The following is a 14,866-nucleotide window of genomic DNA, read 5'->3' as shown; positions in this document are numbered from 1 at the left end:
GATCTCCTGCAGAGATCACCCTCCCAGCTTTCTGACATCCAGGGCAGGCTGGCTCAGGTAGACAGCATACATGCAAGCCAACCACGAAGGCATCTAAAGACCAGGCCTTGGGCCTCAGGCAGAGTGCAAACACGGACCCTTAGACAACATTCATGCCAAGGGTAAGCGTAGCTAGGAATGCAAAGCCATGCTGCACTCCCAAAGCCAGCCTGGCCCTTGGATCCCAACTGGCTAGGGACCGCTCGGAGGACAGGGATCTCAGGAGCCCCTGGGAAGGGAGTGGACAAAGACAGGAAGGGAGAGGACCAGGTCAAGGAACTGCTCAGGCACGCGGGAAAATTGATGCTAGCCAGAGACCCCTGTCCCTCTGTCTCATCTCGGTCCCTCTGTCTCACCTCCTCGCCCGTTCCTTGTCTTCACTCCACAGGTGTTCCACGAGCAGGGCATCCTCTTTGGCTACCGACACCCACAGAGTTCCGCCACTGCCTGTATCCTCAGCCTTTTCCAAATGACCAATGAGACCCTCAACATCTGGACGCACCTGCTACCCTTCTGGTACCTTTCGGCCCCCTGGACAGCCTATCTCATGCGGGATCCTTGGGGGCTACACTTCTTAAGACACAGCTGGGTGGCAGGGAGGTTTTATGCTAGAGTCAGGGGCCCCCCGGTGGGTACAGGTGCATGTATGACCAACGGGGAAGAAGCTGGGACTGTCATAGACCCAGTACCAGGCTGTGAACTGCCATAGGATTCTAGGGTTTCTATTGACTGGGTAGCATTTATCTTCATCTCCTTCGGTCTTACAGGCTTTGCTGGTCTTCAAGAAGTCTTTATTAAAATGTCACTAACTTGAGCAAGTCACTTAATCTCTCCGAGCCAGGCATTTTCTGCCTGTAGAGCAGGCGTGATCCTCGGTCCGTGTCTTGGGGCTGCTGTGAGGAGTGAGAAGAGACCCCGAGACAGACAAAGACACAGGAGCTGGAGATGCAGCTCAGTCTGTAGTGTGTCTGCAACAAGCCCTGGTTTCAGTCCCTAGCACGGCATAAACTAGGCCCAGAAGCCTCACACTATAATCTCAGGACTCTGGAGACAAAGGCTGGAGGAGTCAAGGTCACCTTCAGCTACATAGTGAGTTCGAGGCCAGCCTGGGCCACATAAGACCCTCTCTGAAAAGACAACAAAAAAGACACAGGCACAGTCGTGGGTGCTTGTAGTTATCTGGGGATTAGGGTAGCCATATACTGTCGGTCACCTTTAATGGAGCCGAGCTATGGCAAGTAAGGGTGCAGGAATGGGGGTTCCAGGAAGGCCAAGAGGCTGAGAAAGGTGGGGTGAAGACCAGCTTTACACACCTCGAGCCTTTGCTTGGTATGGAGAGGTAGGACAGGGTCACATCTCCACATTCCAGTGCAGCTCTCTCTGAGTATCTGTGGGGATTGATTGGTTCCAGGATCCCCTGAAGATGCCCGAACCTGCAAGTTGTCCATGCGTCAGGTGGCACAGTATTTATAGATCTCTCTGCACATCCTCCCATGCACTTTAAATCATCTCCAGATTCCTTAAAATACTGAGGCAAAGTAAACACTATGCCAAAGGTTGTTACACTGTTCAGACAATAAGGACAAGAAAAATATCGGTTTGTGTTCAGTACAGAAGCAACCCCTCCCTGCTAGGATATTTGGGTTGAATCAGAGGAATTAGAATGTGGAGGTCTGGAGGATTGGGTATATGTCAGGCCTAGGAGGACCTCTGTGCTGACATGATGACGGATGCAGCTGGGGAGGGGACACCTTCTATACAGCACACAGGGGGTGGCCCAGGCCAGGCCTGAACAAATCCTTTGAGTCACATTGAGAAACTGAGATAGGTGGAGAGTCCCCGAGTGTGGCAAGCGGACACGAGCCCCAGGAAGGTCCCTGTGCTTCAGCATGGAACAGCCAGCCCTACTGGATGTCAGAAGACAGAGTGGGGGGATCCAGCAACTAAGAGGAGGCGGGAGAGAAGACACAGTCTTGGGGTGAAGTGGGATGATCCATAGAGAAGCTTGACTGCCCTGCGGCCTGCACTCTGGGCAGTGGCAGCAAGATCTGGTAGCTCAAGAAGGCCACTAGCCATGTTAAATCTGTGCTTACATAGAAATCTGAGGCTGGCAGGATGGGTCAGTGGGTAAAGGCAATGGGCAAGCAAGCCTGGCAGCCTGAGTTTGATCTCCAGAACCTATGTAAAGGTAGAAAGAGAAAACTAACATCACACAGTTGTTCTCTGGCCTCTATATATGTGATATAGCATGCACATGTGCACACACACACACACACACACACACACACACACATACACACACCACATTCCATATATACAATGATAAATGCAAAATTTTTTAAATACTTTATGCTATCTGAGCATGGTTGCACATGCCTGTAATCTCAGGACTTGGAAAGTTAAGGTAGAAAGATCGTGACTTTGAGGCCCAGCCTGGACTATCCACTGGGGTCCTGTTTCAAAGCGATGTCGTCAACAACCCGTACAGGCTGACAAACTGAAGACTGCAGAAGGGAACAGATCCAGGCTATCCCTCTGCCCCTCATTGTCCTCCCTGGAGCTGCTGGGGCCACCTGTTTTCTGTGTGCCCTCCAGAGCTTTCCCAGAAAGCCTTGACTGTGGCATATGTGTCCCGCCACCTGTCATTTCTCCCATGGTCTCCATCAAAGATCACATTATCTGTGCCTGAGATGCTAAGGCCTCCAAATAGGTGTTCTGACTGGAGGATGGGCCACAGTTTGCTTAGGCTTTCTTGTTGTCTTTGTTTCGTTTTTTTGAGACAGGGGCTCATGTAGCCCAGGCTGGCCTTGAGCTCTCTATATAACCAAGGATGACCCTCCTTCCTCTGTATCCCAAGTACATGTGCCATTATTCCTGTCTGAGTTAGGCTGTTTTGAAGTTTGTGCCACTTCGTAATGCCTGCCATTGCTTGTGTGTCTTGAGGTCCATGTACAGCTAAGCCGTCTACACTGCTCCCAGTGCCAAGCCAAGCTCTCAGATGATCCACTCCAACAGGGCAGAGCACTGTGGAGAATCTGCATTAGGATACCTCAAGCAAGTAGGAGGAATAATCTGTTGTTGGCAAAAGGAACATTTGGGAGGAATAGCAAACAGCTTAAGTGCCCCATCTGCTAGACCACAGGAGAAAGACCACAGTGGCAGCCAGAAAGACTTTGTGACCCTCCTTCAGCACGGTGTGAAGAGATTTGGAGAGTCCCTTTTCTTGATGGACATTGTGGGAAAGGGACCTAGCTCTCCAGGAGAGGTCTGTGAAAGGGAGGTGTTTGTAGGCAGAACCCACATATGGTTGTAGGCCAGGTAAATATGACTTAGGATAAACTTCCCACACTCAGAGCTACCACGAGAGGGGATGAGGCCCTCATTGTTAGGGGTATGTAAGCTGAGACTGGAGACTATCTTAGGCAGGATGCTGTAGGAAGGATCGTCTCTAAGTACTGTCTTTTCACCCTACTGTTACCAGTTCACTGCTTCAAGTCAATAAGGCACACACACACACCCTGCAGCCTCCCTGGTACATGTCATTTCATTGTAGTGAAGAGTCACCGGATGGGCCGTGTCCCAGTGGGGTGGGAGGCAGAAGACATTCAAGAGGGGATTGAGTGGGTGCATGTTCTGTTCTAGGTTCTTTGTGTGGAGGTTCGTGACTGCACTGTATATGACAGACATCCAGAATGACAGCTACTCATGGCCTATGCTCGTGTACATGTGCACCAGCTGTGTGTATCCCCTTGCATCCAGCTGTGCACACACCTTCAGCTCTATGTCCAAGAACGCCCGGCATATCTGCTACTTTCTGGACTATGGTGCTGTCAACCTCTTCAGCCTGGGTACGTGAGGCCCTTGCCCTTCCATCCCCTCACCTTGAGAGTGCCGCTTGCCTGTCTCCCAAGAGACTTGATGGGTTTTGGAAGAGTCGTGAGGATGCAGGCCCTGTCCAGGGCTCTGTTAAAGAAGCTTGTTCATACCTGTGCTGTCTGTGGATATACCCTGACCTGCAGTGTTTGCCAATTCCTGTGGTGTAAATGCCCCCGCCTTGCCTCCCATCCTGTTTTCTGAGTGGCATCACCGGTTGTAGAGGTCTAAAGAGAAGCCTAGGAGCAACCACACAACATAGTAACTCCATCACACAGACCCATATGCTAAGTGTGTAGCCCAGGCTGACCTTGAGCTCTCTATATAACTTAGGAGTTTGGTTACTGTGGTTTATTTAATTGTAACTTTTAGTGATGGCCAAGATTAACCACAGGCTTGCAAGGACTCTGGAATGTTCAGCTTGGCTCTCACGGGCCACCACGGGCTGCCCCCAGCACATCAGGGCTGGGATCTGGTGTACGTGGAAGAGAAAGGGAGGACGGAGTCACAAACCACATTTCCCAGAGGCTTGGAGGTGTCCTACTTGCCCAAAGCCCTGCAGGAGTGGAGCCGTGAACTGCTGGTGAGGCGGGTGAGGTGGTGCTGCCCCATCCTCCTGGACCTTTTTTCTGACCAGGAAGCCCCTCCTCCTGCTTCTTAGCATCCATCCCTTAGGATGCTGGTGCTGTCTTCCTCCCGCCTGGACCCGCTCCAGCTGTGAAAGCCAGTCACTGTATCTGCTTTTGCAAGAGTTTGTCCCGCAGGAGGTTACACTCATCTGTTGTTGTTGTTTGTGTTTTGGCTCTTGTGGGGGGCACTGCCACCCAGCTCCCAAACAAATCACACATGGAGGCATAGACTTAGCTATGAATGCCCGGCCTTAGCTTGGCTTAGTTTCTAGCCAGCTTTTCTTAACTTAAATTATCCTGTCTACCTCTTGCCTCTTAGCTTTCCTATTCTCTTACTTCTGTAAATGTTACTCTTACTCCATGGCTTGCTGTGTAGCTGGGTGGCTGGATGGCTGGGTGGCTGGATGGCTGGGTGGCTGGATGGCTGGGTGGCTGGGTGGCTGGCCCCTGATGTCCTCCTCCTTCTCTCTTGTTCTTCTATCTCTCCTCCAAGATTTCTCCTATATATTCTCTCTGCCTGCCAACCCTACCTATCCTTTCTCCTGCCTCGCTATTGGCTGTTCACTCTTTATTAGACCCTCAGGTGTTTTACACAGGCACAGTAACACAGCTTCACAGAGTTCAACAAATGCAACATAAACAAAAGTAACACACCTTAAAATAATATTCTAGAACACTCATCCTTCTTCTTCTCTTCATAATTGGACACCTGCATTTCCCTCTCTCTGTCTCTCTCTCTCTCTTACACACACACACACACACACACACACACACACACACACACACACACCCCTCAATACTCCACTGTCCAGTTCTCTCCAATCATTAAAACTGGTTGCCATGGCCCCAACTCCTGCATGTCTCCCCTCCTACATCCCTGTTCTCATTCCTTTTTGGTTCCTTCCTCTCCTCTACCCCATAACTGGGCACACTCTGAACTGTCAGTAACTCAGGATTAACCATGGGGCCTTTTGTCTAACATGCCCAGGAACAACCTCCCATCCCCTAACATCTCTGAACAAGGGACTCCTAAACCTTCCCTTTAAACACCGGGTGAGCCTGAAGCCAGGACTGAGTCTTCTCCCCACCCTGTCCCACCCTTGGCCTACCCCTCTTCCTCTCAGGTCCCTGGCTAGGGGTGCTACCTCCTGCTTTGCTCAAGTCCGAACTAATGAGATTCGGCTTCTCCTCCCCACCTCTGCTTCCCATTCTATCTAATCGGTGATCAAGCTCAGGCTGTTCCATGGACCCTTAATCAGCCTGACTCAGACCTGGAGCTTCTTAGAGGCCTTGCCCTGCAGCTCCGCTGTGTTACGTGGGAGGTTCCTGCCTCATCTCCTGCCAGGTCTCCTCCCACTAGAAGGCTTTCAGAGTTCTCATTACCTGGGATAAGGTCCAAACCCTCAACCCAGTGGCTTCCTGAGGGCTGGCTCTCCCTCCCTCCCTCCCTTTTTTGAAAGAGGGCCTTGAACTTGCTATGTAGCCGAGAATGACCTAGACCTCTGACCCTCCTGTTCTCATCTTCGAAGAGCTGTGAGAACAGGTGTGTGCCACTATAGTGATGTATGCAGTGCTGGGAATGGGACTCGGGGTTGTGTGCCTGCCAGGCAAGCCCTCTACCAACTGACCTACATCTTCAGCTGCTTCCTGGCGATTCTAATAAAAGCAAGCATTTTGATAAGTTCTTCTAGGCCATCTATGTGCTGAGTGAGCCCCTGAAACACATCTTTCTTAAAATATTTATTTTTATTTCTATTTGTCTGTGTGCCACATATGTGGTTGCCCATGGAGGCAGCAGGAACATCAGGTCTTTTGGAACTGGAGTTACAATTGGTTGTGTGTAACTGAAAGTTTTCCTGTGCCTGCCCAGCTCCCGTGGCCTTGAGGTCCTGTAGCCGCTCAGACACAAGTAAACACACAGAGGCTTATATTAATTAAAACTGCTCAGCCATTAGCTCAGGCTTACTACTGACTAGCTCTTACACTTAAACTCAGCCCATTTCTGTTACTCTATATGTAGCCACGTTTTTCGTGGCTTTGCCTGTGTGCCATTACATGCTGCTCCCTGGACACCGGGCTGGCATCTCTTGACTCGACCTTCCTCTTCCCAGAATTTTCCTTGTCTGTTTATCCCACCTATACTTCCTGCCTGGCTACTGGCCAATCAGCATTTTATTAAACCAGTGTACAAAAGCATTATCCCACAGCAGTTGTGAGCTGCCCAGTGTGGATGCTGGAAACTGAACTAACTCTCTCAGGCCCCTCTGATACATATTTTGACACAACACTCAGGTCCAGATCCTGACCTTGTACTACCAGTCCTAAATTCAGTCTAAGATGAATTTATTAACTTCTTTAAGCCTTGTTCTCTTGAGCAGACGTAGGAGGGTTATGAACAAATTCAAATGCTTTTGAGTCCATGTCTATTTCACAGGGCAGCCATTACTGTGATTGACAGTGGTCAGCTTTACCTGCTCCCTGGCCTGTCTCAAACACCTACCCTCCACCAGACCCCCACCCCCACCCCCTGTCTCAGGTCAGCTTTGCTTCCTGCTGTATTTTCAGGCAGGTATGAGGCCCTTACGCTTGCATTGCATACAACGCTTGGTGCACACCTTGACTCCAGTTGGCATTGGTGGAACATCTTGGTCCAGACATATCCCTGAGCATTGGGTCTGGAGAAGGGTTCCCTGGTCTCCTGGAGCTGAGTTCCTGGGTGAACTCCCATGGGAACTCTGCACTGTTCCAGGAAGGTGATGCTCAGCCCTCTCTGTCAGCCCTTGTGTTTGTTTACATGTGTGTAAAGGTGAGGGGACCTCGGGTGGTCCTTAGGTGCCCGGCACTTCTTGAGACAATATCTCTCACTGGCCTGAGAGTTACCAGTTAGGCTAGGCTGCCTGGCCAATGAGTCCCAGGGGTCCATCTGTTCCTGCCTCCCCAGCACTGGAACTGCAGGTGACTTCACCAGGCCGTGGTCCCCTCAGGTGACTTCACCAGGCCGTGGTCCCCTCAGGTGACTTCACCAGGCCGTGGTCCCCTCAGGTGACTTCTACCAGGCCGTGGTCCCCTCAGGTGACTTCTCCAGGCTGTGGTCCCCTCAGATGACTTCACCAGGCCATGGTCCCCTCAGGTGACTTCTACCAGGCCGTGGTCCCTTGCCCCTGTGATCCACCTGTTGAATGGGACAAAAGGCTGGTTGAGTCTGGCCTGTTTTTGCCTCTAGCAATGAATCCAAGGTGCTTGATGACTTGAAACATCGGTTTTCAACCTGTGGGTCAAGACCCCTTTGAGGGTTGAGCACCTCTTCCAGGGGGGTCACTTAAGACCATTGGAAAACACAGATATTTACATTATGACTCATAAGGGTAGCAAAATTACAGTTCTGAAGTAGCAACAAAAATGATTTTATGGTTGGGGGTCACCAGAAATAAGAATTAAATGGCTGCAGCATTAGGAGGGCTGGAACCACTGTATTCGAATAACAGGAACTGGGGCCAGATCCAGCCTCTCCCAAAGGTTAGGGTGCAGGTCCCAGCCACTCCGAGATGGGCAGTAGTATCTCTCGTTCCTCCAACCAAAAGCTTTCATAGCTAGTCTCTCTAGAAGGTCTTGACGTAGCTGCCTTCCTCACACTCCAAAACCCAGAGCCAAACCCCACACTCACTGGTCACCCCCTAGCCCATTGACAGGACATCCCTGTCCTTAGGGATGCCTTTTTTTCCCTGTGATGCTGAGCTTCTCAGGAAGCACCCTGTCCACAGGCAGATGAGTTTGGTCGTGTCATTAGTGACAGCCTGTGGTTAGAAGCGGGGATTCATCTCCAGGCTGCCTGGGTTTGAAGCTTATTTCTATTTTCTTTTTGTGTGACTCTGGGTGAGCTACTAGATCTCCTTGTGCCTCTATATGCTCATTTATAAAATAAGTGTAAGCTTCATATGGGACAGGATTGTAAAGACAGTATGCATTCACACACACACACACACACACACACACACACACACACACACACACACACACACTGAGAAGGACATTGAGTGGATGGAGAGGCAAGGGGAGGATATTCTGAGAAGGCCCAGAGGCAGGCTAGCTCAGGAGTCCATGCAGAAGATGAAGGCTAAGGTAGTCTTTCCCGGGAGTCTTCATGGTGCTGTAGCCTGGCCTGGGTCTCAAGGCTGGTGTTTCTTTCGCAGGCTCAGCCATTGCCTACTCCGCATACACGTTCCCTGACGCACTGGTCTGCAGCACCTTCCATGAATGCTATGTAGCCCTGGCTGTGCTGAATACCATTCTCAGCACTGGCCTCTCCTGCTATTCCAGGTACCGGGCACTCTGGTCTCAGGTGGGAAGATGGGGAGGACCTACTGTGCATCCCCAAGGGAGGTGCCCAATGGAGAAGGCTCTGGGAGCCTTGTTGTCCCATGTATTGGTGACTTTTCTCATCGTTAGGACAGAATACTGACAAAAGTGACCGGAAGGAAGAGGGGTTTTCTCTGGCTCACAGTTGGAGGGTACAGTCCATCCAGGCAGGAAGTCATGGCAGCTGCGGCTTGAGGCAGCTGGGTTTTGTTTTTTAAATGTGTGAGGATAGGTTTCTGTACAACATCAGAAAGGTTCACCCCAGCTTGCCCTCCCTTTGCCAGGATGTTTGAGAAGGGTAGGAGGCAGATATGGTTTGCTCCCCCTGGGGGTGAAAGCGCCTTGTGGTGTGTCCTACACTGGATTTTGTGTGGCTTCATCCCCTGAGAAAATGCTGGGGATGGGGAATGGGGAGGGTCTCTCTCTTATCTTTGTGGAAATCACAGAATTCAAGCTAGGTGGAGCTTGAATCCACCTGTAGAGCCAGGAAATAAAGCCCCTTGTCCTGGGTTGCTATGTCTTTCTAATTCCAGAAGGAATTAAAGGGTGTGGTATATAGCCTCTGCACCAGGGTGGAAATCTGGGGATCCCACTGATGGTGGAGAGGGGTTAGGTCTCCATTGTGAATGAAGCAATGTGCATGCATGATAAGAGCTCTGCTCACAGCACAGAGATGCAGTGTGCCTGGGGATCTTTCCTCTGGCTGCCTGGGCTGCTGGGCAGGCCTGGACTCTCCCGGATCTGGTCTTTGGGTCAGTTATTGCCCTGTGTGGTTGTGGCTCGGGCGTTCAGAACTGGGGTCAGTGGGAACAAAGGCTGTGGGTAGCGGGGGTTGAGGCAGCTCATGGGTGTGAAAGATACAGTCCCACGAAACTGATTTCCCAGGGGCTCACAGTGCAGCGTATGAGGGAGATTTGCTCCCTCTTATCCCATGGGTGCTCTTGAGCAGGGAGACATGAGGAGTTTGTAGATAGAAGGATAGGGAGAGACAGACAGAAAACACAGGAGAGCCTCAGGAGGGCCTGGGTCCAAACCCACCGGCCCCTTCTGTCTCTGCTAAAGGGCTTTTTTAAACAAATGCCAAGGGGTGGAGCAAAGATCTCCCCCAGCACAGCCAAGTGTAGACCATCCCAGACACCTGGTGACCATGTACATGGTCCAGCCATCCCCTAACGCAGCCCTGCTCAGATCTCACTAGGAAACCTCTGTGGGCTCCCACAAGCGTATAGGACATTTGCAGCCTTTTAAGTTAAGTTTTTAAGTGTTCCTGATTGACCGCCTGTTAGCCACCAGGGTCCATTGCTTTCTTCTGCCCAGAGTCGTCCTTGACCGTGCAGGCTCAGTGGTGGGTGTTGGGGATTCAGCAAGCCTGATATATTTGGATGGTGTTTGTCACTGGTCCAGGGATGTCTTGTGCCCCCGTGTTCTGGGCCTCCTCTCCTTGACTATGACACAGTTTGTTTCTGATGGTCCAGAAAGCGCATCTGGGGCAATTGTCCCCACCCACCTGACTAGCGTTCCTCAAAGGCTGCTTGGGCTCTGGGGACCCATGTGAAAAGTCCACCACACCTGGAAGAGTGAGGTCTTGCCTCAAGAGGGTGCCAGGTACAGGAAAGGCAGGACACACACACACACACACACACACACACACACACACACACACACGAGTCTGAGAGGGAGCTGCCATTGCTCTGTGGAGCAGAACAGAGAGCAAGGGAAGCAGGTCATGTGGCTGACATACACTTGGATACACAGGGCCCCGAGAGGCTGTCTTAGAAGTGAGAGGGAGCACGTGACAGACCTGAAGTTGGAGATAAGGGCCTTTGGGGCAGCACAGCCAGCCTGGGCAAGGATGGTAGTGTGGGAGAGTGGAGGGCCCACGCTGCACTACAGGGTGGGAGGGAGGAGGGCTAGAGAGGGCCCGAGGGCAAGCTGGGGAATCTCATGCCCTCTCAGAGGTACACCCTTTGCTCTTTGTGGACAGTGATCTCCTGGGCTCTTCTTTCTGGCCTCAGCTTCCTCGCCACAGGACCTTTGAGATATGTCACCAGTAGCCGTGTGGGGGTCCTCTCATGCTGCCACACTTGAGAACGGAGCTAAGCCCTTTGCTTTGTGGAAGATGATCAGAGCTCCAGCATGCTCCCTTCTTTTTTTTTTTTTTTCTCGAGACAGGGTTTCTCTGTGTAGCTTTGCGCCTTTCCTGGGACTCACTTGGTAGCCCAGGCTGGCCTCGAACTTACAGAGATCCGCCTGGCTCTGCCTCCCGAGTGCTGGGATTAAAGGCGTGCGCCACCACCGCCACCGCCACCGCCACCACCACCCGGCGCATGCTCCCTTCTTGTCCCTGCCCTCAGCCGGCAGCCAGCAAGCTCGCCTGTCACTGTGGCTCTTCCTTTCAGCATGCCTGTCTGGCCAGTGAGTTTGGTTTGGTTTAGTGTATTTTGATAGAGGGTTCCACTGTCTAGCCCTAGCTGCTCGGGCACCCATTATGTAGCCTAAGACTACCCTCTCACCTTAGCACCCCACCCCCCACCCCCACTCCCGCCCACCCCGGTGGGGGTGCAGACATCCACACCTCTCCCAACTTTTCATGAATTTTGTTTTTGTTTTGCAAAGTCACTGAGGTCAGTATGGTGACCGTCACAAAGTAAATCTGGACCAGAGGAGCAATACCTCAGTATGCAGAGTGGCCAAAGCCAGCCTCCAAGGGGCTGGGGTCCAAGCAGGGGCAGTGGCTCAACAGACGAAGTTCTGGAGGCTGTGACATCTCAGCCAGGTGGCTGAGCGCAGCCAGGGCTAGGGCCAGGCATGTGAAAACTGCTCCCTTCCTGCGAGTCTCCAAACTAGGATAAAGCCCCCACACAATAGAAGACAGCACAGTCACGCATGCACGCTTTGCAATTGAATAACTTCCAATTAACTGCTTGCATCAAGCATTAGTTTTGGCATTTCTGTTGCCAAGATTTATTGACTCACCCTGGTCTTATGGGAGGCTTCTCCCCGGATCCAGTGTTTCCTGCAACTGCTTCCTAGGCAGAGCTCTCAACTCCAGGGCGGGTAAGCCAGCTGTGCTTTGGAAACTGTTGCTGGGTGCTTTGGAGGCATCTCTAGCCAAAGCTGCTGCTGCTGCTAGGAATCGCTGGCTGTGGCGACATCCTGTGGTTGGATGTGGAATTGCATCTTGGGAGTGATCCCATCTTCTGTGGTTAAGGGCTTTTTTTTTTTCTTTTTCTTTTTCTTTTCTTTTCCCCCTCCTCTGTTGCTTTGTCTCTTCTATTCTTCTTCTTCTTCTTTTTCTTCTTTTTATCCCCTGTAGACTCAGCTTTGCTGCTGGAGAGGCTGGTCCATTTGCCCCCCGGGGAAGCACTTTTTCAGACCTGGTGACACGTGGTCTCAAGTCGCAGGAAACCCGTGCTTTGGGGGACAACCCTCACCAGGTCAGAGCCAGGTTTTCTTCGTGTGTAAGTGGCCACAAGGAGCACTCTTTAGGAGTGGGCCTGTCCTGGACGCGGCAGATGCCTAAGGGGCCTATTGCAGTCGGATAGCTTCTGCTGGGGTTGTGGGAATGTGTTTGCTTCCTTTGGCCCCTGGGGGAAGAAAGACAGAGGCTGGGGCTATCCAGGGCAGGCAGGGGCAACGTGACACTTTGGGGACAGACACCGTGGGCTAAAGCCTAGCTGTGTCTGTTCTCAGCTCCTTCTTGGACCGTCCACCCAGAATCTGTCCCCTCTTGGTCTTACCCTCTGCTCCAGTAGAGCTGGAGTTGGGCAGGAGTGGTTGGTTTGCTTTCTGATCTACAGTTAGCATCTGGGCTATGCATGATCGGGGGGTAGGGGCTCATTTCTTCCAGTCTTTACAACGCTGTGAGGGAGGGACAGGTCACACACAGCTTTAGAGGCAACCTGCCCTAAGCAGCGTGGTCCTGAGGTGTCCAGCCGAGGTGGAACCTAGTGTGTCCCCATGAGACCACAGCCCTGCTGCCTCCTTCCCCAGTGTCGCGGCATAATCAAGATGGTAATTGAGTTCTGGTTTGGTTTTTTGACACTGTAGCCCAGGCTGACGTCAAATTCACCAGATAAAATATATTAAAAATGACGTTGAACTTCTGATCTTCCTGACCTCAAATTCACTTATAGAATATATTAAATTTATTTAATATAAAATATGCTTGCTATGAAAATATATTAAAAATGCCTTTGAGCTTCTGATCTTCCTGACTTGGCCTCCAAATGCTGGAATCACAGGACTGTATCACCGTGTCTGGTTCATGAGTGCTAAGGATGGAACCCAGGGCTTCCTGCAGGGTGGCCAGACAGGCATTCTGCCGGTTCCAGAGCTGCAGTTTTGTGTGGATACCTTGCTCAACCCTAACTTCCTCATATCCAGTCTGGGTATCCAGAGCCAGGTTACCCAGGTCTGAAGCTGTTACCCCTCTCTAGGTCCCCCGAGACCCAGTGGTGGCCTGTCCAGGACGACCTGCCTCCTGCTTCTTATAGTCAGCGCAATGGGTTCCTGTTGGATTCTGTCTTTGCTTTGGAGAGCAGTGGGAAAGCTCATGGAGGAGAGAAAGACAGACCCTCTGCACATTCACTTTCCCCAGGCCAGTGTTCCTGTGCAGGATATAAATATTCTAGAAACTTCTCTTGGTGATCCAGCACCCCCTTGAACCCAGGTCTTTGTAGGGCATCACCTGGGTGGTTCTAGTCGTTTGGGTGCATCTCTGCTTCTGTAGAATGTGCGACCCGGGGTCTGCCCTTGAGAGGTCCCTTCCTGTCTTGATGATGCCAGCCTTCTAAAACCTCTTTTTTTTTTTTTTTCTGAGACAAGGTTTCTCTGTGTAGCTTTGTGCCTGTCCTGGAACTCACTTTGTAGATCAGGCTGACCTTGAACTCACAGAGATCTGCCTGCCTCTGCCTCCCGAGTCCTGGGATTAAAGGCGTGCGCTACCACTGCCCAGCTCTCTCTTTTTTTTTTTTAATTTAACTTAATTTTATATGCATTTATTGTGCCAGCGGTGCTGGGTTCCCTGGAACTGGAGTTACAGACAGTTGTAAGCTGCCATGTGGTTGCTGGGAATTGAACCCAGGTCCTCTGGAAGAGCAGCCAGTGCTCTTAACTGCTGAGCCAACTTTCCTTCTAAACCCTCTTTGCTGTCAGTCTCCCCTGACCTTTGCAGGGTTTCTGTCTGAGGCCCCGCCCCCGCCCCCGCCCCCGCCCCCGCCCCCGCCCCCGCCCCCGGCTTGGTTTGCACCCATTGCGTTTCAAGCTCTCTGAGCAAGTTTCTCCTCCTTAGCTGAGGTTTTGTCGTGTCCACCAGTGTAGGAGGAAGGGGAGAGGCTCGTGGAGAGGCTGTGGTCCACAGGAGGCCATGTAAAAAATGCTTGTCCTCTGGTGATGACCCAGGTGCTCATGTGTGCGTTCCTGAAAGGCCTCCATTTCCTCCCTGACTTCAGGTTTCTCGAACTCCAGAAGCCCCGGCTCTGCAAGCTGCTCCGGGTCCTCGCCTTCGCCTACCCCTACACTTGGGACTCACTCCCCATCTTCTACAGGGTAAGGAGGTGGGCTACGTCTCCTCTCTTCTTGTCAGCAAGGACAGCGGCTTCATTGTCTCCTGAGCTCTGAGGGAGTCATAACACTGCAGTGGGCTCCGGGGGACCCATGGGAGCTGAGACTCGGGTGCTGCAGTTAGAGATAGTGTGAACACGGAGGCACTGGAGACAAGCTGACTAGGGCCTTAAGGAACAACCACAGAGACCTGGGCAAGTGCCTTAGTTAGGGTTTCTGTTGCTGTGAAGAGATACCCTGACCACGGCAACTCTTATAAAGGAAAACATTTCATTGGGGCTGGCTTACACTTTCAGAGGGTTGGTCCACTATTGTCATGGCAGGACATGGTGCTGGAGAAGGAGCTGAGAGTTCTACATCTTGATCCGCAGGCAATAGGAAGTGAATTGCGAACCACTCTGGGT

General features: G+C 51.7%; 1 protein-coding gene across 7 annotated transcripts in view; it reads left to right on the top strand.

The window, feature by feature from the left end:
• Paqr5 (progestin and adipoQ receptor family member 5) overlaps positions 1–14,866 on the top strand; it is a 74,834-nt gene that overhangs the window by 51,525 nt on the left and 8,443 nt on the right. For 2 of the 7 annotated variants that reach the window (XM_006971457.4, XM_076576428.1), the window contains exons 3-6: positions 428–555; positions 3,682–3,887; positions 8,732–8,858; positions 14,351–14,447. In XM_006971457.4, the coding sequence (XP_006971519.1) occupies positions 428–555; positions 3,682–3,887; positions 8,732–8,858; positions 14,351–14,447 (558 nt within the window). Of the gene's footprint in view, positions 1–5; positions 162–427; positions 556–3,681; positions 3,888–8,731; positions 8,859–12,213; positions 12,335–14,350; positions 14,448–14,866 lie in introns of those variants that run through there. The other 5 variants (XM_076576430.1, XM_016003558.3, XM_042281068.2 and 2 more) reach the window with 5 other exon arrangements.

The sequence above is a fragment of the Peromyscus maniculatus genome, chromosome 7, assembly GCF_049852395.1.
Source record: "Peromyscus maniculatus bairdii isolate BWxNUB_F1_BW_parent chromosome 7, HU_Pman_BW_mat_3.1, whole genome shotgun sequence".
Lineage (NCBI taxonomy): Eukaryota > Metazoa > Chordata > Mammalia > Rodentia > Cricetidae > Peromyscus > Peromyscus maniculatus.
The sequence above is the reverse complement of the archived record's forward strand: the minus strand, read 5'-3'. Positions and strand labels throughout refer to the sequence as shown.